This window comes from Xiphophorus hellerii, chromosome 17 (assembly GCF_003331165.1).
Source record: "Xiphophorus hellerii strain 12219 chromosome 17, Xiphophorus_hellerii-4.1, whole genome shotgun sequence".
Lineage (NCBI taxonomy): Eukaryota > Metazoa > Chordata > Actinopteri > Cyprinodontiformes > Poeciliidae > Xiphophorus > Xiphophorus hellerii.
Window position 1 is genome coordinate 6,011,900 of NC_045688.1, and position 26,315 is coordinate 6,038,214.

Genomic DNA, 26,315 nt, shown 5'->3' on the forward strand with positions numbered 1-26,315 from the left:
TCACATAACTTTCCAAATAGCTGAACGTTCCACAGATATGTCTGTCTTTAAGAAGTATTTGCACTCCTTGAATCTTTTCACTTTTTGTCTTATATATACAATATATATATATATATATGTATATATATATATATATATATATACATACAGTATATAAGGCCTAAAGATGCATGGTTTTGAGTATGTTTTACAAATTATAATCTGAAAAGGTGCTATGTGTTTATTTTTCACCACTCTACTGAATATTTCTGTATAGAATCCAGTGCAATCACTTGCCTTCAGAAGTCACCTGAATAGTCCATCGGTGTGTACGCTGTAAGTCCTGCTGATCAGTGAAAGCCTCGGAGGTTGTTGGAGAACATTAGCAGTTAGCATCATGATGGACACAGGGCAACGTAGTGATGGCAGCACCATGCAGTAGAAATACTTTTGTTCAACTGGCACAGGGAAACTAGAACAAAATTATGGAAAGATGGATGAAACTAAATGGATTTAGAAATATGACTTATTTCCAAATAATCATATTTAGAAATAAATGTGACTTATTTAGTCATATTTATGACTAAATAATAAATATGAAGTGGAAGTGAACCTCCACTTCACTCCAAGTGAAAGCGGAGGTTCACTTTCCAGTAGGGCTGCAGCTTCCATTGTTGTAGGGCTTCCATTGTTGTCATGGAAATGTCTATGGAAGCTGGTCATTGAGCTGAAATTTTTAATGCAGGTGAGTTAATCGGCCTAAAGAAGTAGGTATGAGCAAAAACGTAAACTTGAATGTAAGGATTTTAAAAGAATTTTTAATTAAGTCAAGTGAATAACAAACATGGTAAATCATTTGTAACCATAACCAACACATTACAATGCCTTTCCCTTAAGACACCGTTCCCTTTAAACACCAGATGCTCTGTCATCCACCAGGGCATCTGGGTTACAGCTCTCTAAACTATGAAGTAGCATTCATGCTAAAATAAACTCCAAAATATAGACCTAGAGATCTTATTTGATTGGAAATATGCTAAGTTGCTTATACTTTTTTGTGTAAACCTCTGGCTATGTGCCCCACTCAGTGAAACGTTGGGTGCAGAAGTTTGAAAAGGGGAATTTGCTGACATTAGGTTCATTCTATATTTGCCCTGTGCCACTTGCAGCTGTCTCTTGGCAGGCTAAATATAATGTGTGGCTGCTATGCCACATATTTCCGCTGATCATATTGCACTGTACTTTTATCTCTTTGGTCTGATAACATGAACAGTGGTCAGATCTAAAAAATGTTACACAGTTTCATTGACAAAAAATGATTTAAAATGCTGGGGAAGAAAACAATTTGGAGATATTAAATTTTAAACTGGAAGACTCGCAAAGATTAGCCACAAAACAGGAGATTGATGGATGCATTGTATTAGCATCTGATAACCTGTCAAGACTGTTTCTGCAGAGGAATGTTTGCCAGTTTTTTTCATGAGATCCTAATCACCAGAAAATCTGCAAGCCTTAATCATCAAAATCCCAAGAAACAAAGACTTGAAAAAATGATCTATGTAATGAATCTGGCATAATTTAATTTTCTAAAGAGAGTTAAAAAAAATATTAAACTTCCTCATAATATATATTTTTAATATATTCCTGTAGTTGTAGCTACAACAAACTTGGCTTCCAGAAGAAAGCTATTGTTGGAAGCCATAAGAAGACCTGTTTTCAATTTGCCAAGGGCCCAGGCACAGACATGGAAAAGGGTGCTGTGGTCAGTTGAGCACTACTCCAAACAAGTGGAGAGACTCATCATTGTTTTGAAAGTGCTGATCCTGTACACACTTGTACACAAACATGCATAACCAAAACTGATCTGGATGTCGATTACTCTATAAGGAGCTGCTATGCGGAAAGTCATCTGTTAAGCTACAGTGGAGAAATATGATCTACAGCTGTTTAGATGTTCTCTTCACTGTTTAGACATGTTAATTGAAGCTGGCTTCACACCAAGGTCACATAATGCTGCTGGTTGAGTTGTTATGAAATATAGCAAGGGTAGAGATGGATTACACTTGACTCGTATGTTCTGATCATTCTCTAGATTGTGAAGTTATACAACCCCCCACATCCAGCCCTCCAAAAAAAAACCTATTTCATGTTTTTTTTGTGTGTTTTTTTTTTTATCATGGGCAAAATACATTAGCCAGCATGTTAACCCAGAGGCCATGACAGTTTTCAAAACCATGAAAGCCCTTGCTTTAATACACATGGGAACTAGAGCAACTTACAGTTCACACTTGACTAGACATTAATATTTCACGCTTCCCTTCCCGGAGGCTGTATGGATATTTTAGCGAGTTGGTTTACTTGATAATATGATGTGGTAATGTAGGTGGTTTTCTAGCTGAATGAGACAAACAATTATTTTGTTCTGTTCTCCTTGCAGCATAAAAGACTGGGTGTTCCAGATTCAAAAAGACTTGATCACATTAACAGACAAAGCCAGTGGGCTGGAGGACCTAATAAAGGTAAGAGGCTTTATTTTCTTTGACTTTGTTATTCTATAGCAAATAGAGGCATTAAATTGATTGCATGGTGAATGATGAGCACCATCACATCTGTGACTCAGGTTCTAACCCAACTTTGGTTATTTGCTAAATTTACTGTATGTTTTATTGCAAGGTATCCTTAAACTTTTTCACTTTGTTTTGTTACAACCCAAAACTCAAATGTATTTAATTTTGATTTTATCTGACGGCCCAACACAAAGCAGTGAATCATTTGTGACGTGGAAGCAAAATGATACGTACTTTATAATAACGTTGCAAATGAATGTCTGAAAAGTTTGAGAGTCAGAAGACTTGTAGTGATCCACAGCTTGGGTAGGAGAATTTGACAGGACATCTGTTGGACATGGAGTCCACAGATTTGCCCAAAAGAAAGACGTTAAAAAAGAATAACAATTAAACTTTGTTTCCTATATCAAAAACACTTTGAGGCAGAAAATTAAAAAATGATCTTGTATACACTATCTCTACTGGTGGTGGCAGCATCATGCGTGTTTTAGCAGGCATGTGTAAGCTGGTCGGAGTTGATTGGAAGACAGCTGACGATAAATACAGGACAAATCTGAAAGAAAACCCGTTGGCACTGCTAAAGACTTGAGACGGAGAGTCACCATTCAGCAGTGTGTTGACCCTAAACATACATGCAGAAGCTGCAATGGAGTGATTTAAATCAGGGATTCCCAAGTCCAGTTCTCTACAGGTGCTATCATGCAACTTTTAGATCCATTCCTCCTCTAACACACCTGCATCAATTGACTGAATTCCCTCTTCAGAGGTCTATCCAGAGCCTCATAACTAGCCATTTGTTTGATCCAAGTGTTGGAGAAGGAACACATCTAAAAGTTTTTAGAGTGTAGCTGCTGAGGACTGGACTTGGGGCATGCCTTTTTTTTCTTTTCTTTTTTTTTTTTAGATAAAAACATGTTAATGTCCAAAATCTAAATCTCAGAAAGCATCAGTAGCAAATCTTTGAAAACTTAAGGTACTCTGCCTTACCCGACTGAGTTTGAGCTGTTTTCCAAAGAGGATTACAATCTTCACATTCTAGGTGTACAGCAATGTGAGGAAAAAAATGAAAGGGGTATGAAAACTTTTGCAAAGAACTAAGTGATGTCAGCATAGATTGCAAGAAATAAGATTTCTTCAGCTGAAGTTAATTATTGTGTGTGGTTTGTTACTTGGGTTTTATCCTCTAATTAACCCTCTTTGCTTGACCTGATCTGTTGGAAAAGCATCAACAGACTTTTTATAGTAGCTCTTCATTATATCTGGGGCGACATCATTTCCTTCAGCTTGCACAATATACACACAGATAAGATCAAGAACAAAAGCTTTCAAGTGTTGGCTAAAATTGCATCTAAACTCCTACATGACAGAATTCAGACAACTATTTTTTAATCCACAAAGATAGATGCCTCGGAGGATAAAATCAGTCAACTTTGAAGCGTCACAAAGATCAGCAGTGAACATGATTATGTTCGTGGAATGACTAAATTAACTGCATGCAAGGAGCATGAAGACGAATGCTCGCATATGCCTCATTTCTGTGCTTTTGAATGCAGTAGAATGCCTTCCGGCTGCTAAATAATTGGATGTTTGGCATTTTTATGCCTTATTCTTTTTGCAGGGTCATGTTCTACATTCTAGTAAACAGTTTGCTTTAGCTTGACTGTACAATTTTATCAGCATTAAGGTAGTATTCATTGGGCTTTGGCGATTGACATTAATCAAAGGGAAAAGTCAGCTTAATCAGAATTGTGCTTTTGAATTAAGTGAAGCTTAGGAAAAATACATGACTCAAAACATCAAAACTACTACCAAGAACCTGATTTTACTCTCGCTGGAAGAAACTGGGTTGTTTTATCTCTGTTTTTATATGTCTTAATACAAAGTTATCTCTCACCCAGGCATTTTTCTCTTGTGATTGTCTTAGATATATCATAAACACAAAACCCACTTCAGCGTGGAATCCAACGACGCAAGAAAGCTGGTGGCAACGGCTGCAGGAAACATAGATAAACTGCTAGCTAATCGCTCCGAAGCCCTAAAGGTAAGATTTCCTTTTTTGCAAAATCTATAACATTGAGAGAGCCAAGCTCTCAAGTCTTTGGATCTGTTGTTGTTGTTGTTGGACGTGTGCTTTCAACTGTGTGTGCTATCAAGTATCTCTCTAAGCAGACAAAATTTGTTTTCTGTTCATTACCAATGAGAACAGGCACTGGAACTCTTCCACTGCTTCAAGCCATTTGCTGATCCAACATAATCAGATATTGTGCAGATAGATTACTATAAGTTGCCACTTAAAAATCTTTGCATAATGTAACAGTTTGTGCTGCTTTGTCTTGTTGTTATCACAGAGGGCTTGTTTCTAATTCCAGCAAATGTTTATTATTGTTGCATCTTTCCTTATGCCTATCAAGGCAGTTTTGTACTATATTTCACTGAACACAACGCAAGAAAAAACTTTTTCCAACAGGAATAATTATTTAAAGTTTTTTATGTTTCCTCAGCAGATGATTTGTGAAGTTGCATCAGGTTTTGTGCTCGTATAAATTCCACAAAACACGTTAATCCATCTAATTACGTTTTTCTTCTTTTTTTAAATAAGTGAAGGGTATGTGTTAAACTGTTTACCTGAAGGTTAAACTTAAATATGCCATTACGAATATGATTCATCTAATTAATGCTACCACTAAAATTAACTCATAGGCAGATTCATTGACGATCTTTCCCAAATTGAACAAATGTTTCATCAATTTATTCAAACTCTGCTACACAAAATATACCTGTAATCAAATCTTGGAGGCTGCTACCATTTGATCTACTGCCCCCAATAAGTTGAGGAAGTAATTTTTAAAGAGTTAATGCACTGAGCTGACTTGCCAGATACTACAAGGTATCAGCATGACGGCATCATCATTGTGACTTTTGGTTCTGTGTATGTGCACTTAGAAATGGCAGGAGGCTAAATTGATCTGCACAACCTTTCACTGCTCATGAGGTTAACCAGATCAGGCCGACTAAATTAGAGTCTTGGGACGTTCCCAGTCTCGATCAATCCAGCTCAGAGTGCCAGAAATATCCAATTAAAGTCTGACAGCCTGTTGCCATGGTCACAGTCCCATCGATTGCAACATCAGTCCCGCCAAGCATCCCAGTAACTGCCTAGGGATGAGGGACAATTAGTTGCTGGTGTTGTGTTGCACCTAGAGAGGGAAACACAATCGTTCTGTGATCCCGGGTGGTAAAACTGGGATGTTAAACTAGAGATTTGCTCATTGCATTTTATTTGACTCATCAGCTGTGCATTTTAGCTATTAAGAAAAGTGTGAAATAATGAAGTAGGTGCTTTCTGATGGACAGTTCATTAATTTAATTGTTGATTAGCATCAAATGAAAAATAACAAGCACTGCCATTTATTTGTCTGTTATAATGTGGATTTCTCTCCTTTTTGAGCCAAGTATCTTCTTTTTTGTTTTAAGAAGAAGGGATTGTGGCTCAACATGAGTGTAATACAGCTTTCTCTCTGAAAGGAAATCTATCGATATCTAAGCAAGATGAGTGTAAATTTGTGCCCTGTGTGCCCTCTGTCTCTTCAGGCAGTATACTAAAGATAAGAGGTTCACTGCAAACTATTTGTCATTGGGATGTTGGCCTCTTGGTATACAATTCAAAACAAAATTGGATTAACAATTTTGTTTGTTATAGAGATAGAGATCCCATCAAGTAGATCTTTAAGACGCACAGTTCCATGAGACTAGCAGCAGAAGCAATTAGTTGGTGAATTACCTGGTGTGCCTGGTGAAACTGCACATCTGCCGAGCTTATATGAAGCACAACGCTCCTAGGAACTGTCAGTTTTTAGCCAGATTAAAATGCTGCAAAGGGCATCAGATTAAGATTTTTCACTGCTTTTGATGAATCAGATTATTTCACCTTTGTCTTTTGGACTTGATTGCAGTCCCTGAATCCTTACATTTGTGCCAAGACTGTTACAACCCATACAACATGTTTGGCCATCTGTCTCATTTCTTAAACTTCCTTAATCTTATTCTTATTAAAAATAGTCTTATTTCACGTCACATGCTTTATGTGACGTGATAAATTCTTGCACACTGCATGTCTTTTCCTTTAAACTTTCCCTCAATCCTGTGCTGTTGGCTGTATTGCCTGTGACTTTGCGTTGTTTCTCCCATAACTTCAGCCTGACTTTCTGTCACACTTAATTCCAATTTTCCTGTGTTTGTTTCCCCTCCCTTGTTTTTCCTCCTTCCACTTCTGTCCTTTCTTATTTCTTCTTCGGGGTGTGTGAAGATGGATGTCAATGTTGTCTTTTTCTCTTTCTCCATTTCAAACTGCTTTACATTTGAAACACTTTGAAGTAGAATGCTTCCACGAGATAGAGTTTATATTTTGGTGGTACAAATTCTTCTAAGTTTCATTTTTAATTGTGGCACTAAAACTGACAATGAAGTAATTCATATGCAAATTCTATGTAACGCTATGTAAATGTATCTTGCAAGTAAGGACACATCATTCAGTCCCATTTGTTTAAAATCTCCCCTTGTTATTTAATAACCCTTAAACAAATACTATGCATACAATTAAATGTTATATATATATATATATATATATATATATATATAAATACACATGGTTGGGAAGGAATAGTTGTATTTGGTGGATATCTTAGTTTCTGTGTGACCTAGACCCTCTTTCTTTTCAATGGTGTGCCATTACATAAATCTTTCACAGCACAGCATAGGTGCGATTAATAGTGAATGGACCAGTATCACACAGTCCCGACCAACAGACACCTTTTTTTTTTATTACAATTACTCAGCCTTCTTTTTTTAACCTGGCTCGTCAAAAAATAGACTCCTTCTGATATTCAGTTCACCTCCAGCTCCTCTGGCTCTCTGCTCATCAATTATTGAATAGTTCTTCTTAACCAACAGCCTTTGATGGAGCCGGTAATGTCTCCCGGTGGAATAGGTTATTTTTTCTTCCACAGTGACTCTGGTAGAAATCTCTAAAAATGTTGGCAAGTTATGTTTTTTTTTTTTTTTAAGGGTTACAGTTGCTATATTTCTGGTTTAGAGACGTCCCAATACATGTTTATTTTCTAGAAATGACACTGACCTATGGTCAGCCACCCACACTTAGGATTTTTCTTTTATAGTCTCCTTAAGGTATTCAGATGGAATATATAAGCTGATTTTATTTTATTTTCTAAGTGATGGTTGGACAAAAGGAAAAAAAAGAGGAATAACACACATGGCACATGAAGTGTTTCTGTGTCTGAAAGCAACAACTTGTACTTTGTTTGCACCTGTAGCTTCTTGCTCCTTAGGAGGAAAGTAGCACTTGTTGCAGATTACATGCATCTATTAAATGATCATTAGGAACTTTGACCACCTCTTACCACCTTTTGAAATAGACTGAATCTCAGTGTGTCTATCTATGCATTGAATTATCCAGTTGACCTTTGGTTCATCTAGCCATCCAATTTGTCTCATCTACTCTTCTTTTTTTGTTTAAGTCTGTCATCTTCTTTCTCTTTACAGTCTGGTATTTTTGCCATTTTAAGGCCTAATGTCTGTATGACAATTTGTGGAAAACTTGTACTTTTTACTTTAAAAATTTAAAAATAAGTGATAAGAACTAGAAAATTGATTCGGAGTCTCAAAAGTTATCAAATGTTGACATGCAACCGTCTAGGAACCTTGTGATTGGAGAAGAAAAAAAAACGAGGCTAAAAATGACAAAAATCCAATTCTTTTTTTTTTTTGGAAAGTATAAGCAAAAGACTGCTTCTTTTCAACTGTGCCAAAGAAAAAGTCAGACAACTAAAGATGGCTTTGCACCACAGAGCAGACTGTGAAATTTGAATATCGATTGCCCAGTTATTTCAGGCCTTGGATTGCATTAGTAGTTTGGCAGCAGATTTAAAAGGCTTTGGCTGCCCACCAGAGACTGAACCACAATTGGTATCCCTTTATGGAAACAGAAAAACAAACTGTTTTTCAGCCTCATCTTGCATAGGTTTGAATCCCTCCTGGCGTGATTCTCCATCAAGAGGAAAACCAAATTTGCTTAATTGAGAGTGGGCTGCTGCCACCAAGATTGAGAGTGGGTTTAGTTTGACTTATAACTGCAGAGAAGAAAGATGGCCTGTGCTACACTGGGATTGTTGATGAATAAAATGTCTCTGGTCTCTGGGAGATTTTGGTCTGCAGAGTGCATGGACCGTGGATGCAGTAGGTAACCATGACACCCTGGTTGCTTAGCTGCAAAGGGGATCATAAACAGATGCCCCTCTTCCAATGTGAATAATTTTTGCTTTGCTACTTTCTCTGTTATCAAATTTTGTTTTCAACACTGGGCAAACTAAGTGAGAAAACTCTCATTCGAGTACCCTCATCAGTCTTTTCATGTATAAAACTCTGAATTGCTTGTTTAGGAGCTTTCGTGCTCATTAACTTGTCTGAAGAGGATGAGAACAACAGTGTAAGCAGTGGAATAGGCTTTTTTTTGAATGTTGTGTTGTGTAGTGGTGTGTAATTATGGAGGAGACACTGATCTCTAGTGTCTGCAAGTGCGTTATTAGGCTGCCACTTGATGACATGGTGCGAGTCATTAGCCTCTGCTGTTAATCTTAATAACCGAGTACAGACTCATGGATTCATAGATCCATTTACAGAGCTGTAACAAAGTATTCTCTCCTTTGAGAGATAACCTTTTGTTGTTTGTTACATGTTTGTGATAACATGATTAAATGCAGAAAGGGATCCCCCCGCCCTCCTCCTAAATGGTGTCTTCATTTATTTTAAAAGCATGAATAAATTGTATTAAGTCCTGTTGTTTTGTCCATTGTAATGAGCCACACTCAGGTCTAAGTGCCAGATTGGTTTGCTTGGACAACATTTTTTTTATTCCAGGTAGATTCAATAGTTGTTAAATTGTTCATGTATTTACTCTGGTGTCTGCATGACCTTTTGTTCACGACTTCTACCTCTCTCTTTCAGCACATTTTGTTCTCGTTGTCTTCAGAAAAGAAAGAAAATCCAAATCACATGTCACACCTCTAAGAAAATTTGAAATCGGTATTGTGGAGAAACAGCCAAATAAGGTTGTATCGAGTTTGGCTGATTCAAGTTGGCTAGCGCTTTACTCAAAATAAAAAGTGTGGAATTAAACATCGTTGTAAATTTGGCAGGCAATTACCAGGCATTTTTCTAGCAACAGGCCCTTGTTTTGTTTGATCATTTATGGCCCAAGCTTATCTTTTTCACACTATGAAAACATACATCTGGATCTTGGTACTAATGTGTGCTTAAGAAATTGAGCTGGTTTTGTGACTGTGTGTGCTTCTGGCCACCGGTGACTCATTATTCACCACTTCCTGGAGTGTGTGTGTATGTGGCTGCTTTTGTCAGTACAGCTGTTGGACTCTGTGTGTGGCTCCACTGAACCTGCTTTTTGTTTGTCATCTCTGTTTTCCTACATGATGCTTATCAGACATACAGTATGCATACTAAGAGGGGAGTGTGTGTTTGATGTCTCCCTTATTAGAGCTCACTGCCTTGGTCACGCTGCTATTTTCAGTCCCATTTAGCTGCGGACAAGAACACCTGTGCTCAAATAAACAAAATTACACTCATTCATTGTGCTGCTCACTTAATTTCCTTTATTGAAAATATATTTGATTTCAATGACGGGTGCATCAATAATGGTGGAATATCTGCCACAAATTGATTCCCTCACCTGTTGCTATAAAAAAAGCAGTTTTTCAAATGTCAAGTTGGTCACAAAGTTATCTAGAATCTTAGTATCTCGAGATTAGCACAATAAACCAAAGGATAGGTGTGATTATTATATAACGCATTGTACAGTAGCAACCTGGGTGTTGATTTTGGTGCACAGAGCTGCCACGTAAACACTCCAGCTGGGTGCAGCTGTTCTTGGGTCTCATTTTCAGCCAGCTAGTACGCAGATAGCAAAGCATGATCTGCTTGCTGAGGACTGGATGAGTTATCAAACCAGGGCATGATGACTGATCTCCAAACCAACACCCATGTCTAACAAGTGGCATTCTGCAAAGCTAGCATGTTTTAATGCTTCTTTCTCTGTCTAAAGGAGCAGTGCTGCTGGATAATTTGTCATCGTGCATGTACTTACTGTACAGTTGTTTTCCTTCTGTGTCCATTGTGTGTGCCTTTGTGTGATGTGTGCAAATGTATTTCCCCCTTTCTTTTTCTCCCGCCACCCCCTCTCAGTACTTCCCTCCCAGCTCCCCATGGGCTGAGCAGGATAGATCTGACTAAAGTGGTGCCAGTCACAACAGCAGATGCTCATGTTTCCTCTGCTCTCCCATGCATCCCTGCATATCAGTGGTGTGGCAGGTGTGTCTGCGTGTTTGTGTGTATGCGTTCGCTCCTGGCAGAACTAGACGCTCTAATCAGGGTGATGGGAGGGTGAGTGTTTTATACAGTACCCGAGTGTGGTGCTTACAGAATATGAAAATCACAGGAGCTAGAGTGTTTCTGCATCAGAAGAACATATATTGTCCCTGTAATTTTATCTGAAATCATCTCGGTTAGCTGAGATGTTTCTTCAAAATTCACCCCATTTATCCATTTAGATGTTCCATCTGTTCTGATGTGGTTATTTAAATGAGAAAAAACTCAAATTAGACAAATGGCTTCCTTCAAAACGTGGCGAAAGTTGCTTTTGATCATTACAAGGAATCAGTTAACCTATAACAAGATGCTAATTAAGGTAAAACTAATTAGGAAGAAGAACATGTAGTAAATACACAGGAGAGTTTACTGTGGTTCTTTACCTTGGAGTGAGTTCACACATAGTTTGGCACTCTTTTAGGTTTTACCCACACAAACTGAAGGATCATCCTTTCTGTTGCCCAGGCCTTCATTATATCATTGCACCCGATTTTGATAATCTCACCCCCCAGGTCTGGATCCAGGAGGATCCACCAGTGTCCCTAAAACTGTCAGGGCCAATAGCAGTGTCTACCATCATCTACACCGATGAATTGCTCTATGCAATTAGTCTATGCCAGTGGCTGAAATGAGCGTACTAAATATGGTGACGGGAGCTGAGATAAGGATCCTGTATCATCTGGTGGGAGCCATAAGTAGACCAGCTGATCCTCCTGATTGAAAGGAGTCAGTTGAGGTGGGCTGGGTCTCTGATCACAAAGAACACCTCCCTTTAGAGGTTTTCCAATCAACTTCTAAAGATGGATTAGAAAAGAAACCACAACTTGCTAGACGAGCCATTTATTTTCCTTCTGGGGTGGGAACATGCTGGGGTTTTCCAGAGTGGACTGTGGAGGGAGAGGGCAGGATTTTCCTCCCTGACCTCTTAGCTCTAGTGATCTGATTTCTTTAGACCTAGATCTGACCATGACCTGATCTCAGAAGAGCAATTGATGGATGGATCTTGGGCATAAAACTACACAGCATAAACCAGGCATAGATCTTTGCTGCTAGTTTTAAGATTTTTACCTATAAAGTACTTCCTTCATTATTTATATTACACATATCATTTTAGTTCATGTGGCTCTCTCGGGTGGAAACTCTGTAAAACACTGGAATGGACGTAATGGAGTAGCTAGAAAGTGACAGAAACTAAACCAGCTGCTGGCCTTTGACCTCTCAACCTTTTCATCTGCCACTCAGTTCCTCATTAATGTGCGTCTGTTTCTGTCAGTGTGTGGGTGCACAAATTAGTGCCCAGGTGTGTGTAGGGGTGAACAGATGCTTGAAATCTGAGATAACAACTCTGTGAGCTGAGGTTTGTCGACGATGAGGTCAGTAGGTCCTGCAAATATTCCATCTGCAGAGAACTCACTTTGAGTAAAAAACAATGAATTTATGTTACTAAATGGGTACACCGGAGTGGAGGAAAACATATTCTTGTTCATTCTTAAAAAGTGTCAATGAAATGCTACTTGATAGTCAAAAGTTAATTGAGGTTTGTGGACAAACATAATTTCTTGCATGAAATAGTCCAGTTTTTCTGACCCTTGTTGAGTATACAGAAATGCATAATTACAACTAAGCTATTCTATGAAGGATGCGAAAAAGGGCAACGTTATGTGTAGCTTAGTAACACTTTTTTTTCCAAAAAGCAAGTGGTTTGCAAAGTGAGCCCTTTTTTGAATATGGTTTGATTCGTTTGATCATGAGTTGATATACCATCAAGAAAACTCTCTGATGAATTTCTTTGTATTCCCAAACTAAATGTGGAAATTGATTGTTTGTTTTGTTTCATTTCTATATCAATTTTAACTGATTCTTCTCATTTGGCTCGTAAAAACAGCAACAACAATACAAATCAATTGTTTGTCTTTGAATTAGTCTTGAGCTTGACAGGAAAGTGAAAGCACAATTCCCATTTGGCTTTGGCCACTTGCATTTCAAACTGCAGGAAGGAATTGTGTGCTTATATATGTCCATTAAAAAAACCACCATGACCCCAACTATCAGCACACATCTTTCTCAAAATATTATACAAGCTTTTGTGTGGTTACAGTTATGGATTCCCTTTTCCCCCAGCCCCCACCCCTACAGGACAGGAGAAAGCATGGGCATATGTGTACCAATAACACAAATGTAAAGAGAAATGAAGCTGAGATTGTTTTTGAGCTAACCTGATTTCAAATGACAATAGCATCGGCCCTCAGCATGTGCCATGAGATGTGAAATGATGTCAAGCCAGATCTTTGGGGAACGGGAAGGAAAATCTACATTGGCAGTTGCCTCTGAGCCAATAGACAATTCAGTGAAGAAGTCATTTTTAGCAAAAGAAAATCTTGATAGGTTTACATATAGCAAAAAGATATTTGTAGGACAGTGATCAAGTTATGTATTTTAAAATATAATTTAGTAGTTAAACTTAAAGTCATAATACATAAAATTAAAATGTCAGTAAAACAATATATTTTTTGTTTTATCAGAGATGGATCAGGTTTTTCCAGGCTGGTAATGATTTCCACTTTCTTGCCTGACCTGCTGAATCAAAGTTCAACCAGTTCTCATTTTATTCAAGGAAAAATATCCCAATTCTTATCTGTAGATGATTAATTATTGCTTTTTTTTTGTTTTTATACTTAGTTTTTCCTTGAGCACAAATGTGGCAACTATATTCCAAAGTGCAATTTACATTGAGGCACAGCAATCAAAAACACTGTGATTGCCTTAATTTCAAAGCAAAAACTATATCAGTAATTCACTAAATGAATCCCTCCCACCTCCCACTCTCATTTGATGAGTAAATTTGTTTCCTCGTCAGATTTCTTCTCTTTCTGCATGATTTAATGCTCTTAGAGCCGTGCATATCAAAAGGAAGAGATAGATTTCATATTTCCCTGGGGAAATTAATAGTAAAGTGCATTTCTGGACCAGGTACAGATTAAAAACTGGGCCCATAATAAACCCATTAACCTAGTCATTAGGATCTGGGGAAAGATTGAATATGTGGGTGTCTAATTTTAGAGTAACACTGTCGTCACTGGTTCTTACAAATGCCTTTAGGAGGGAAGATATTGGATGCACTCTCTTGAATTTGTGGCCAACTCAGGGGCCATGACATCAAATTTTATATTTCATTAATTTCATGATCGCATCTTTGACAATTGTTTGTTGCTTTTTTTTCCTCAAATAAATTTCTAAAACCATCTTTCTTCCACTCTTTTTAGAGACTTGCAACTGAGGCCGAAAAATTTCAAAAGGAACATGAGTGGACAGTCGACGGTGAGGTGAGTGTGTGGCCACGGCCCGATCTGATAAGTTCATTAACACACACCCCGTGTTGCATAAAGATCAAGTGGTGCAGTAAACTGCATGTGCAGAGTGAGCAGAGCGATGTGTTATCTAATATGATTGTAGTCATTTTGCAAATCTCATTACAGTAACAATTGTATTTTAATAATTGTGTAAAAACTGGCATTTCATTATCTCTCGAAACAACCTGAAAAGAAGCAGACGTGGTCATAAGGAACACTAATACACTACTTTATCTCTTCCAGTTTTTATTACTCTGAGTATTAATAGTGCATTAAAAGGGAATTCACAGCTAATGTGAAGTCATACTTGTTTTACTCGTTAAATCACAACGTCTGACTGCTCGCACAGTCGTTGGTGTTTTTTAGGGGTTTCACGTGTTGGTTTTCTAAAATTATTATTTAATTTTATAAATGCCATTATATTGCAGCCAATTAACAAATGAAAAATACTGAGTGTTCATTCAGTGATGGAGGGAAAAAGAAATTGAAGGCAGCCATTAAAACATTTAGGTTTAAAATCCCCCCCGGTGCTTCCAAATCTTAATGACTTTATTCCATTAAACATTTTGGCATTGTTTAATATCGTGCATATTTTGTAGTGTTGAAAGAAGCTGAAGTAAAAAAATATATCTTTAGTAGACTGACTGATTTATACATTATATAACTCAACAGATTTGCTGCCCTGGCAAAGTACATACCTTTTAGCTTAATTAACTAAAATTGTGTGACAGAGCCCAATGGAAAATAACGGTATTCTCTGTATGCAAATACAAACCGTATGTAAAAATTATACTGAACTGATTGAAAAACATTGCGACTGAGCCAAAAACTATTCATATCCCTGGCAGGTTTAGGCCTAAGTAGTGTTTTAATTTTACTAATAGATTTCACTTTTAGTGGCCCAATCAGAGTCCTGACTTGAATCTGAAAGGAAATTTGTGGAGGAGCTACAGACTAGCATAATGACAACAAGTTCTGTCAGTCTGTAGCTGGTCATGTATTTTAACAGTGTTTGGATCCAAATTAAATCTAGAATATCTTAGTCCAGATTTGATGAGGCATCGATGTGTAATTCTCAGTGTGGCAACTTTGAGTAAAAATGCCAAAGATTCTTGACATTAATACAAAGCATATAGAGCATGATTTTATTACAGATAGCTTGCCAGTGGCGGTTTAAAACAGTGCTTCCTCCTATAGTTGCCACACAGTGGTGGTTCGTTTTTTTTTGTTGTTTTTTTTTTCTCAACTGGAATGCTTCCAATCAGGTGAATTTAACATTCCTAAGCAGAGGAACATCCTTTTTAGAACTTCTTCCTTCTGATATTCAGTACTTCAAAACCATGGCTGATGCAATGAAATCCTTGCAGTGTATTTGTCTGTGTATTACGAGATAAAATAACCAACTTTTTAAGCTAAAAAGGTTTATGGTGCAGCTTTGAAGAGATTCTTGTCACTAGTCATGATGCAGATTATAGGCAATGGTTAGGTAGGTCATTTTAAATCTCATTAAGTCAAAGATGCTAATAGTTTCCTGGTAAAGTTAAATGTTCGTTATCTTTATTTTGGCTTATTGGAAAACTGTAATTGGATTAACAGTGTTTCCAGTGCTCATGGTTGCATTTTTTTTTAAACATAAAAATCAGTTCCAACTGAAAAATTGATGGTTTTAACAAAACTTTTACAGTACTATGGAGCATTGCTTTTGTATGTTTTACAATAGAACAAAGAGATTGACCTTTTTTCTCCTTTTTGTTTGTTTAAAAGTTTTTATATAAAAATAGAACCTAATTACCCGATTCATGACCTGAAAATTTTAAGCAGATGCTTGTGTTTGGCTTTAGTTTGATTACAAACCCTTTGAGCTAACTTTACAGTGGCAGCAGCACTTGCCGTCCTGTTGTTGTACGTGGCTGTAAAGTAAGCAGACAGGTGGTGGGAGTCGGTGAACCAGCTTGATTGCTCTGGGGCATTAGAACGTCAACACTGTGGCTAGCTTGTTAGCAACCGACTAGCCTGTGTACTGACAGGAAGCTCAACAGTGCAAAATAACACCACTTCCCTTGCTGATTCCTGCTGTCAGTACAGGGCCCTACAATATAAAAATGTTTAAAGGGGCAGGATTATGTAAGCTTTCTTTTTGTAGCTTTATGGGGTTATTGTGTCACTCATTTCTGATCTCTTCCTTTCTGTCTTTGGACCACTTTGCAGGCTAACGAACTCAAGTACTACAATGCCAAAGATGGCGTAAGTACATATTAATTCACTTTTTTAGCAGAACACATTATGTATACTTTGGCAACAACCAAATAGTAGATATCACTGACAACTGATGAACAGTTCACACCTGTTAAAGGTTCACTTTTGGTTCTGTCAAAAAATAATCTTGGATGTATAAAACATGCCTTACACAAATATGAATTCCTCTTGAAGCATTTTACATCTTGTTCCGTATTGGATTTTTTTTCATAATGCTGTGCATATTTGTGACTGAGAGGAAAATGATGCGTGTTTTTGAATGATCACATTTTTACCCCTAAACAAAAATCCATTAACGTGCAACATATGTTATGCATCCACTCCCTTTATGTCAAACCTTTTATAGAATCACAGTGCAAGTGGAAGTCTATGTAGCCATGTCTTTTTTAACTTAACAGGTTTTGTTTCATTTGAATTCATTTGCACAGGTAAATAAGACCGCATTGAAAGAAAAAGAAAAAGATAAAGATAAAGAAGAGGACAAGAGCAACAGGTTCATTCCAGAGGACTTTGAAATAGACCCCGACTTCAAACGTCTCGTCTCTTACAACACCACTGCCGTCCACATCCCCACTGACATATACGAAGGCTGTAAGTGGAATAGAATAAATGTCATTGTAAGAAAAAATATCCATAAAAACTTATTTGATAAAACAAAATAACAGAAAAACAGATAAAGATGAACTATAATGCAGCAATGGCAAAATGTACTAGGGGACAGACTAGTAAGCCTCTCTGCCTGAGCAGTTGTTTAGGTAGAGGAATCCCTCACTCATTTTCAGCAGGTGGTGAGAAAAATGTATTTTTGCTTTGCCAATGTTTTTGGCCCGAAAACATCAAGATTTTCCCTGCCATCAATCCTGTGATGTTTTATTGTCATTCTATTTTTATTTTTTTTTTTTTTGACTGAGCTGATTCACCCACTTGTCACTCTGGTGTGAAAATGAATTATCTTCCTTGTGAGGTAATTTAATTAGTCCCACAGCACACAGTCATTCAGAGGAAGCCTAAAGGAGTCAAATCTAAATCCATAGCAAATATCTTACTCAGAGAAATCATTAATCAGAGAAAATCTGGTAGTGGTTTAGAATTGTATTTAACTACTTGTACTGTACTGTATGATTCGGTTTAGTGAGAGACTTCATGCTGCTCAGAGCTGATCAACTTGCAGTCACACCAGTGTTAAATATGTCTGCTTTGAGGATTTCCACTCTGTTCTAAGAAATGGCATTCTAATGACCATTCTTGAGGATAAGCCTTGCTTAAATGAATTCAACCAGAACCAACATTGGCCAAAAATTTGGGAGATTCAAACTCTAGATCTAAAACGCAAATGGATTTTTTTTTTTTTTTTTATCCTACTGAGATACCCAGTCACAAAATGTAAGGGCTTAGAGACAATTGCAGTAGTTAAACTATGAATGTTCCATCATCAACAACATTAATGTTAAGTTAGATGTGGAGATGTTTGGTATTTGAACATACATGTCAGTTAACACTGCTTTTGTGATAGAAATTAGTTTTGTACAAAGCACATGATTTACATGTTATTGTAGGAGAGTAATGCGAAACTAACAGACCTAACATCCATCCATCCATCCATCCATCCATCTTCTTCCGCTTATCCGAGGTCGGGTCGCGGGGGTAGCAGCTTCAGAAGGGAGGCCCAGACTTCCCTCTCCCCAGCCACTTCTTCTAGCTCCTCCGGGGGAATCCCGAGGCGTTCCCAGGCCAGCCGAGAGACATAGTCCCTCCAGCGTGTCCTGGGTCTTCCCCGGGGCCTCCTCCCGGTGGGACGTGCCCGGAACACCTCACCAGGGAGGCGTCTAGGAGGCATCCTGACCAGATGCCCGAGCCACCTCAACTGGCTCCTCTCGATGTGAAGGAGCAGCGGCTCTACTCTGAGTCCCTCCCGGATGACTGAGCTTCTCACCCTATCTCTAAGGGAGAGCCCAGCCACCCTACGGAGAAAACCCATTTCGGCCGCTTGTATCCGCGATCTCGTTCTTTCGGTCATGACCCAAAGCTCATGACCATAGATGAGGGTGGGAACGTAGATCGACCGGTAAATCGAGAGCTTCGCTTTTTGGCTCAGCTCTCTCTTCACCACGACGGACCGGTACAGCGCCCGCTTGACAGCAGACGCTGCGCCAATCCGCCTGTCGATCTCCCGCTCCCTTCTTCCCCCATTCGTGAACAAGATCCCGAGATACTTAAACTCCTCCACTTGGGGCAGGACACCCCCCCTGACCCGGAGAAGGCACTCTACCCTTTTCCGGCTCAAGACCATGGCCTCGGATTTGGAGGCACTGATCCTCATCCCGGCCGCGTCACACTCGGCTGCGAACCGCTCCAGCGAGAGCTGCAGATCACGATCTGATGAAGCCAAAAGGACCACATCGTCTGCAAAAAGCAGAGATGAGATCCTAAGGCCACCAAATCGGATCCCCTCAACACCTTGGCTGCGCCTAGAAATTCTGTCCATGAAAGTGATGAACAGAATCGGTGACAAAGGGCAGCCCTGGCGGAGTCCAACTCTCACCGGAAACGAGCCCGACTTACTGCCGGCAATGCGGACCAGACTCTGACACCGGTCATACAGGGACCTGACAGACCTAACAAACATGACACATTCTGTTGATTCTGTTATTGAATTATTGAATGTGCCATGTTTCCAATGATGGCAGTGTGCAATTCAATCAGTGGGGTCATTCACATAAAAACACAGCTGTTAAATATTCATTTTATTAATTTCTAGTTATCCTTTTTTAAGCGTGAATACAATATTTCCTGGTATATTTCTATAACTGGTATAGAACATTCCCATACATCCTGTTTTCAATCGTCATCACTACGGTCACCATCTACAGTATACTTCAATAATAAAACGCTCAGCCTTTGAGCACCATCTGCATTGTAGACAGTTGAAGTATTCTAGTCTAAATATAGTTCAAATGCCATCCGCCCACTGGTCAGCACACTAGCCCCCTCTTTACCCTGGTCACCAGCTGCTCCCTTCCCTCATGCTGATCACTGACTCCACCAACATTTCTTGATCTGTTCACAGCGTGTCAGGACACCCAAAACTGATCCTCTTTGAAGAAATGCTTGTGAGAAATATGATGCCATTATTCTGTGTTCATCTCACAAACAGCTTAGCTTTTTCACTTTCTGTTTCTACACAGTCTTTAAACATTTCATTTGTTCCTTTTGTTTCAAAACAGCCACATTATAGAATCAGTTGATGAATTTTAGTGTATTCAAAGCATTAAATGTTTAATAAAATATCTTTATGTACATATTAAATATACTGTACATTTCATATGTCAGATTATGGGTCCACAAAAACAAGGTAAGATTGCAACTTTAGTTGTTTTGAGAAACTAATAATTCTCTTTGTTATAATACTAAAAAGTCTATAAATTCCAAGTTGTTAAATAAGCTACAATAATCCAATCTAGATTTCACAAGTCCATGTTGTGAAATCTAGATAGAGGGGTGTATTTCCATACTATGGAATATGATAACCCAAATTGTTAACCCACATGATAACCCAAATTGTTAAAAAAATATTGAAAGTGAGTTGCTATTTTACAGATTTAAATTGTAGAATTATTCAGCTTAGGCTTGTCCAGGCTAAGTATCCTAAAATTTGAACATTTCATAAAATCTGTCTAGACTGTTTTAAAAACGTTCTATCAATATCTTTAGTGGCTAATTGTAAATGAATTTTTGTGTTTTCACAACATGTACAAATCATTCTCATCTCTCACCATTTCTTTTTTTCTACTACAAACATACAGTGCTACCATATTCTTTAAAAAGAGGTTCAGACTTCTTCAATGCATTTAGTTGTTGACTATCTCACAGTGTTTCTACAAATGAACTCTTTTCAGTTCAGCATAGCTACTCCACAACTTTTCTAATTAAATTGTGAGAGTATTAAACATAGATATAGGATGTCAAGCTTAATCGCCTAACTTCTCAATTGAGGCTCATAACAACAGCTTCAATTCACAAAGCAACTAAAAGGTTCTTTGTGAGATAGGTTACACCTTTTACATTTGTCATTTTTGTTTCAGAGATCATCACAGGAGCCAATTTGATTTTTCTTACCATATGTAGTCTATACTTCTGCAAATAAACATTTAATTTAAACGTTTAAATTAAAACATTTAAAGGGTTAGTTGTTTTTTTTATGTGATGTTATGGGTAATAGAAAAATGTCATACTTGTTGGAAAAGGAAATGCATCCTCAGGTGATTAGTCGTATACTGTATGAACTCATTTAATCAGTTTAATCGGTCGATTGCGAGTCAGCCAGAATGAACCTTTAAGGTGATGCAACATCTTTCTGAAAATGTTTATGGAATCATTGACAGCAACAACTTTACAGAATTTCATTACAATAAAGTAGATTTTCCCATTAAGCTGATCAAACTGGTATAGAATTGACAACTATCTTTGTGGTTTTTAGGCAGTTATTCTAGGACAGCCTACAAACAAACTAAGAACACTTTAAATGGAGGCAAGTCTTCACACTGAAACACTCTGTCTTTCTTCTGGATGCAGATACACACACACTTGCCATGGATTTGGCAACAAGAAGGCAAATCCACAGCTGCAACATAACAGGCAACACAGTAGTAATCCTATGAGCCCAGCTTATGTTTATATATTAAATTTGAAAGAAAAACAGGCAAATCTCAGTGGAGGGAAATAGGTTGATTTATATTGAGGCATACAGCTTGATGATATTGCTTTAGTTTGTGTTTATTACCATCAACTGAGTGTTCAATATCAGTTTTGGCAACAATATTAACAGTAGGCCTTCTAAATGCAACAGACTACATCACATGACTTTTATGTCCTTATACAGCGAGTCACTCCCAATAAGGCGGACTATAAATGTGCAGTGACGGGCCTCTGAGGCCTCTGACTGTGCAGACATTTTGTCATTGCCAAATGCACTCGGTTATTTTTACAAGCTGCAGTTATAATGATGAAGAGGCTTGGGGTTGGGTTCGGGAGATTCAATAGTGCGTTATGCTCAGTATGATTCAGTCATCTTTTTTATTTATTTATTTTTTTCTAATAGTGAGTGGACTACTGGCAGCTCGGCTTGGGGTATACTTTTAGTTTCTCATCTGTAGAAAAGGCCAGTTTATTTATTCCACTTAAAGCTCAATACATTTATGGTCAGTAAATTTTCAGTATTGAACTTAAGTAACAATGGGAAGATATTTCCAAATTTGACGCAAAAGTTGGCACGTTTCTGAAAACTGTAGGGTTGTAGTTGGAGGCCTTCACTTTTTATCCTCCGTTTGCTGGCCATAATAAATATAAAAATAGATTGCATACTGCAAGATTTCAAGTAACACCCACTTAGTTTACATACCCACCCAAGTTACATCATTTTCTTTCCTAAAGGTTTCTAAACCTCCAAGGACATTCTGACTTTTATCTTTTCTCTTCTGTTTGATTAGCATCTAGAAGATGCACGCAACAAAAATAAAAAAGGAATCACTTTGAAGAAGATTAAAGAAATCATTAAACCACCATAATAAATATACTTGCATATCAAGAAAAGGAAAACAAGTAGCTGAGTTGTACCCAAAATATACAGAAGTAGCTTGCAAATTTAGCCATATCTTTTCATCATATTTGGACATGCTGGAATCTCAAACTTCAATGTAGTTGGGACAGAGAGCGAATACACCCTTTTGCTATTGCGTTTTAAAGAAGTGTCGGCAACGCCGGTCGTGAAAAACTGAATTCATTATAGGCATTTCCTGCCAAAATGGTTGCACAACAACAACAAAACACCCACAAAAGGATCACTCTGTGGGTGAAAGAACTGATAACTTTTGATGTTTCCTATAAGTGTTTTTAATTTAACTGCTTCTTGTCTATCTCCTCCAGTGTCCACTTGTTTTGCTGTATTAGAGCCAGTTTGCATGTAAACAAAAACCATGAGTAAGAAACTTTAGCAGTGCTAAAGCTGTTTTTTTGTTTGTTAGTTTTTTTTTTTAGAATGTCTACTTTGACAAGTTTTGTCTCTAATGAAGTTCGGATTAAGTTGGTCTATGTCTCTGCGGCCGATGAAGGCCTCTGCTCCTAAGTTGTCCACCTGCAATGTGAACACCTGTGTCAGTAATTTGCTCTTTGCCCGCTCACAGCCTAGATTTGGATGAAGTTCTTGTTAGCCCAGTTGTAAAGTTGTTATGGGTATAGCAACTCCCAGCTCTTGAAATGATGACCAGCTCCCACTCTGCTGCCTCTCCGGCTGGCCAGTACATTCAGAGTTGCCATGGTAATGGGCATCTTGGTTGAAGGAAAAGCAGAGACTTGGACACGCCCAGATGCGCCTCTCTGGCGTGAGGAGAGTCGGTTGTAACTTGATTATGGGACTCGGTCTAGACGAGGCTGGCGTCCCTTTTGCTTTTTATGATGCTGTAGGAAAGCTGTATAATCCACTGCTTTTATGTTAGAGAAGACTTTCTGCAGAGCCAAAAGAGTTGATCTCATATTGGTTTCCCTTAACCTTAGCTCCATTTCATTAGGCATAATAAATGTTGCTTCCTGGTGGCAAATCTGCTACTGTCTTTCTCCCCCACATGATTGGAATCTATTCTCTGTGCTGATCCAGTGTGGGTGGTCAGACTGGGAATTATCTAGTGTTTGTGTTCGCACACTTAAACCACGGATGAATCAGCCTGTCTGCATGGATGATTGTGATCGAGGGAGAGCTGGAAACACTTGCGGTGTGAGAGTTTGCGCGCGTGCGTGTGTGTGTGTCACGTCACGTGCACATATTGCGCCGTATAGGGATCTCGTGGCTGCATATGCATGTCTTCTCGCTCATTAGGCAAAGCAGTGTGGAAACGATGAGAGGAGATGAAAGGGGAATGTTGTGGCCTTGGCAGGAGATCCGAGACTCGTCTGATGCCCGTTTGCATCTACGCTGTGTGACACCTGTCAGCCCTAGACATGCACACACTGTGATGCGCTGAGATACTGTGACTGGGCGTGTGTGTGTGTGTGTGTGTCTGCGATTGTGTTATTGCCAAAGTCCTTTTGGCAAAGCTCACAGCTTACAAATGGATTTTCTTTTCTACTCGCACCCTTGTGCCACTTTATACACATCCTATTTCATTTATAAAGCTTGCAGCCAAACTCTGAGGTGCACTTAAATCCATCTTCCTATCCTTCCTTCTCCATCCTTGTCTCACTGTCATTACATCTATAACTTGTGTCCCTTGCGAGGAGTTGGATGCCTGCCCGTGATGTTCTAATCGGCTAAGTGGGGGTCCCATTTGGATGCGAGGAGGCTCCCAGACAGTTGTCTCCTAATCTGATTTCACCTCTTCTATAAATCAAGTACATAGGGAGACAGAAGATGTCTGTCCTTATCTGTTTTGTGACCTCAAGCCCCTATCTCATGTGGGAGAAAATAAGTGGCGGGACATACCATTCCTTTTATTTCTTACAGTCTCTTCCTATTTCTACAGCCTCCCAAAGAGTCACCCTGGGTCTCTCATCTGCTTTTAGGGAGGCTCTTCTCACTCTACTTGTTAGTTTAGGTAGGCTGCCATGTTTTAGTGGGTTTTAAGTTATGCCACGGTCTTTCCAATTTGGAATATCGCTTAAACACAACTGAGTGAGACATTCAAAGCTTGGATTATAGTTGCATACACCAGTTCTCCTCTAAATGTCATAACATTCTCACTGACCTATTTACTGTGGTCGTTTGTCTTCATCATGGATGCTTCTTTTGTTCACATATTGAATAGACAGACTACAAGTTCATGCCACACTTTTTAGATTTGTTTTTCTTGTTAATGCTTGTGGTGATTGTTACACAAAAGTCCAAAAGAATACATGGACATTTATGGCTATGATGTGAATGTGAGTTTCAAAACCAAATTTACTTATTTTCTAGATGCCGAAATAAAGCAAAACATTCTGTCCAACTAGAATAATCACTACAACCAAGAACGTTTTGTAAAATGTTTTAAATGTTAAATATTTACATTGAGATTAGGCATCATAGGTCATCAAGTAAGATGTTGAGGCAGCCTTAAGTAGCTTAGTCGTTTTCCATGTTAGCTTAATTTCTCAGCTTCAGAAGTTGCAAAGTAGAAAGGTATCTTTGAATAGAAGACCCTTTCTGATTCAGTGATTACAGGTTTTCACCACCAGTTCTTCAACCATGTTATTACTTTCAAGTGCACCAGCAGAGTCAACTACCAGTTAGCTGATGGAAGGGAACAGCAGAGTCAACTTCATGGCACAGAGCAGAGTTCCCTCACAGTTTCACTTCCCACTCCCAATGCCTTCTAATTTACTGCTGGAATCATGTTTTTCTCCAAACATGTTCCCATGTCTTCTTGACTGATGAATTTAATCTTTTTTAAGTCAATTCCTCTGTTCCTTTTAATGAAAACCCTAAGAGTTGCTTTGCACTCCCTCTACCTCAGCAACATGGTGACAGTTGGTAGGAACAAATTTGTTTGCGTTTGTTTCTACAAATGCCTATTCCTAAAAAAGCTCAATCATTGGATTACATCTGCTGTATATTCCTTTGTTAGCTGTCTGTCATACATAAGGCTTCATTTCCTTGTTTTTCCAACGTTGCCTTATTGTTTTCTTTTCTCCCATCTCACCCAAGCAAAAAGACACTCACGCCAAAATACATGTGTAAAAAAAAAAATTGTATATTAAGCCGTGACTTGACATATTTTTCACATCTAGAAGGAAAAAAACCCTTTTACTCTGAGCCATATTTTCTGAGAGACACTGATCCACGCTTGTCGCTCTGAGTATGCAAACACTGAAAACCGCACGTGTTACCCTCTGAAGTCCCTCGGGAAATGATGCCACGGCTGACAAGTAGAGCCGACCAGTGCTTACATCGCTGTGGTGACACCTCTCTTCCTCTCGCCACAGTGACCTCGAGCAAGTAACAGGCACGTCACTTCACAGATGGATCTTTTTACACCAAAACTGTGATTTGTTCCGTCATTCAGCTGGGATTAGAACCCCGCAACATAGAAGTTAAGGGCTCAGCTCTGCATGTTAACCTGCTCTATTACTCTCGTGTGTTTGTGACAGATGTCTATATTTAAATTCTAGTTGGAGACCAATAAAAACATATATTTCTTTTGCAATGGTTTCAGCTTTTCCTGAAAATGAAAACATACTATTGCTTCTTTTTTTAGGGCTTTATTTGGACAGACGCGTCTAGTAAGTGGTGTCAGTTGTACCAGCAGAACTAATCCAATAGAATCCAGACTCGGGGAGTATCAGGTTGTTAGACCTGAAAATTTTTTTTACCGCTTACAATTGGGACACAATTTGATTCACAAAAACTTCTCATGTATTGGCTAAAGTCCATCCCTGACTTGCATTGTGGGGGGGAAAACCCTAACTAAGGTTAAAGGGATAGTGAAAAGCCATGGAGAGCAGGAGAGCAGAACACAAAGTCAGGTGATAGGATTGTAAAGGCAAACAATTTGAACACTGTTTGACGTGGAGTATAGGATTTTAAAAGGAAACAATGTTTAATTTGGCAAATTTATGTTACTTATTCCACTGAAGCACTCTTAAAATTTACAACCTCAGCTTGCAAACATGCAGTGCTTTAACTTTGCAAGATCCAGAGTGCAGATCTCTGATGGGCTGATTGGGATTATGATAGGGGGCCCAG

At 38.5% G+C, this 26,315-nt stretch overlaps 1 protein-coding gene across 3 annotated transcripts in view; it reads left to right on the top strand.

Annotated features, from left to right (window-relative positions):
* cacna2d1a (calcium channel, voltage-dependent, alpha 2/delta subunit 1a) overlaps positions 1 to 26,315 on the top strand; it is a 92,636-nt gene that overhangs the window by 12,374 nt on the left and 53,947 nt on the right. For all 3 annotated transcript variants that reach the window (XM_032589340.1, XM_032589341.1, XM_032589342.1), the window contains exons 2-6: positions 2,417 to 2,498; positions 4,471 to 4,587; positions 14,264 to 14,323; positions 16,559 to 16,594; positions 17,035 to 17,197. In XM_032589340.1, coding sequence (XP_032445231.1) covers positions 2,417 to 2,498; positions 4,471 to 4,587; positions 14,264 to 14,323; positions 16,559 to 16,594; positions 17,035 to 17,197 — 458 coding nt within the window. The remainder of the gene's footprint in view (positions 1 to 2,416; positions 2,499 to 4,470; positions 4,588 to 14,263; positions 14,324 to 16,558; positions 16,595 to 17,034; positions 17,198 to 26,315) is intronic.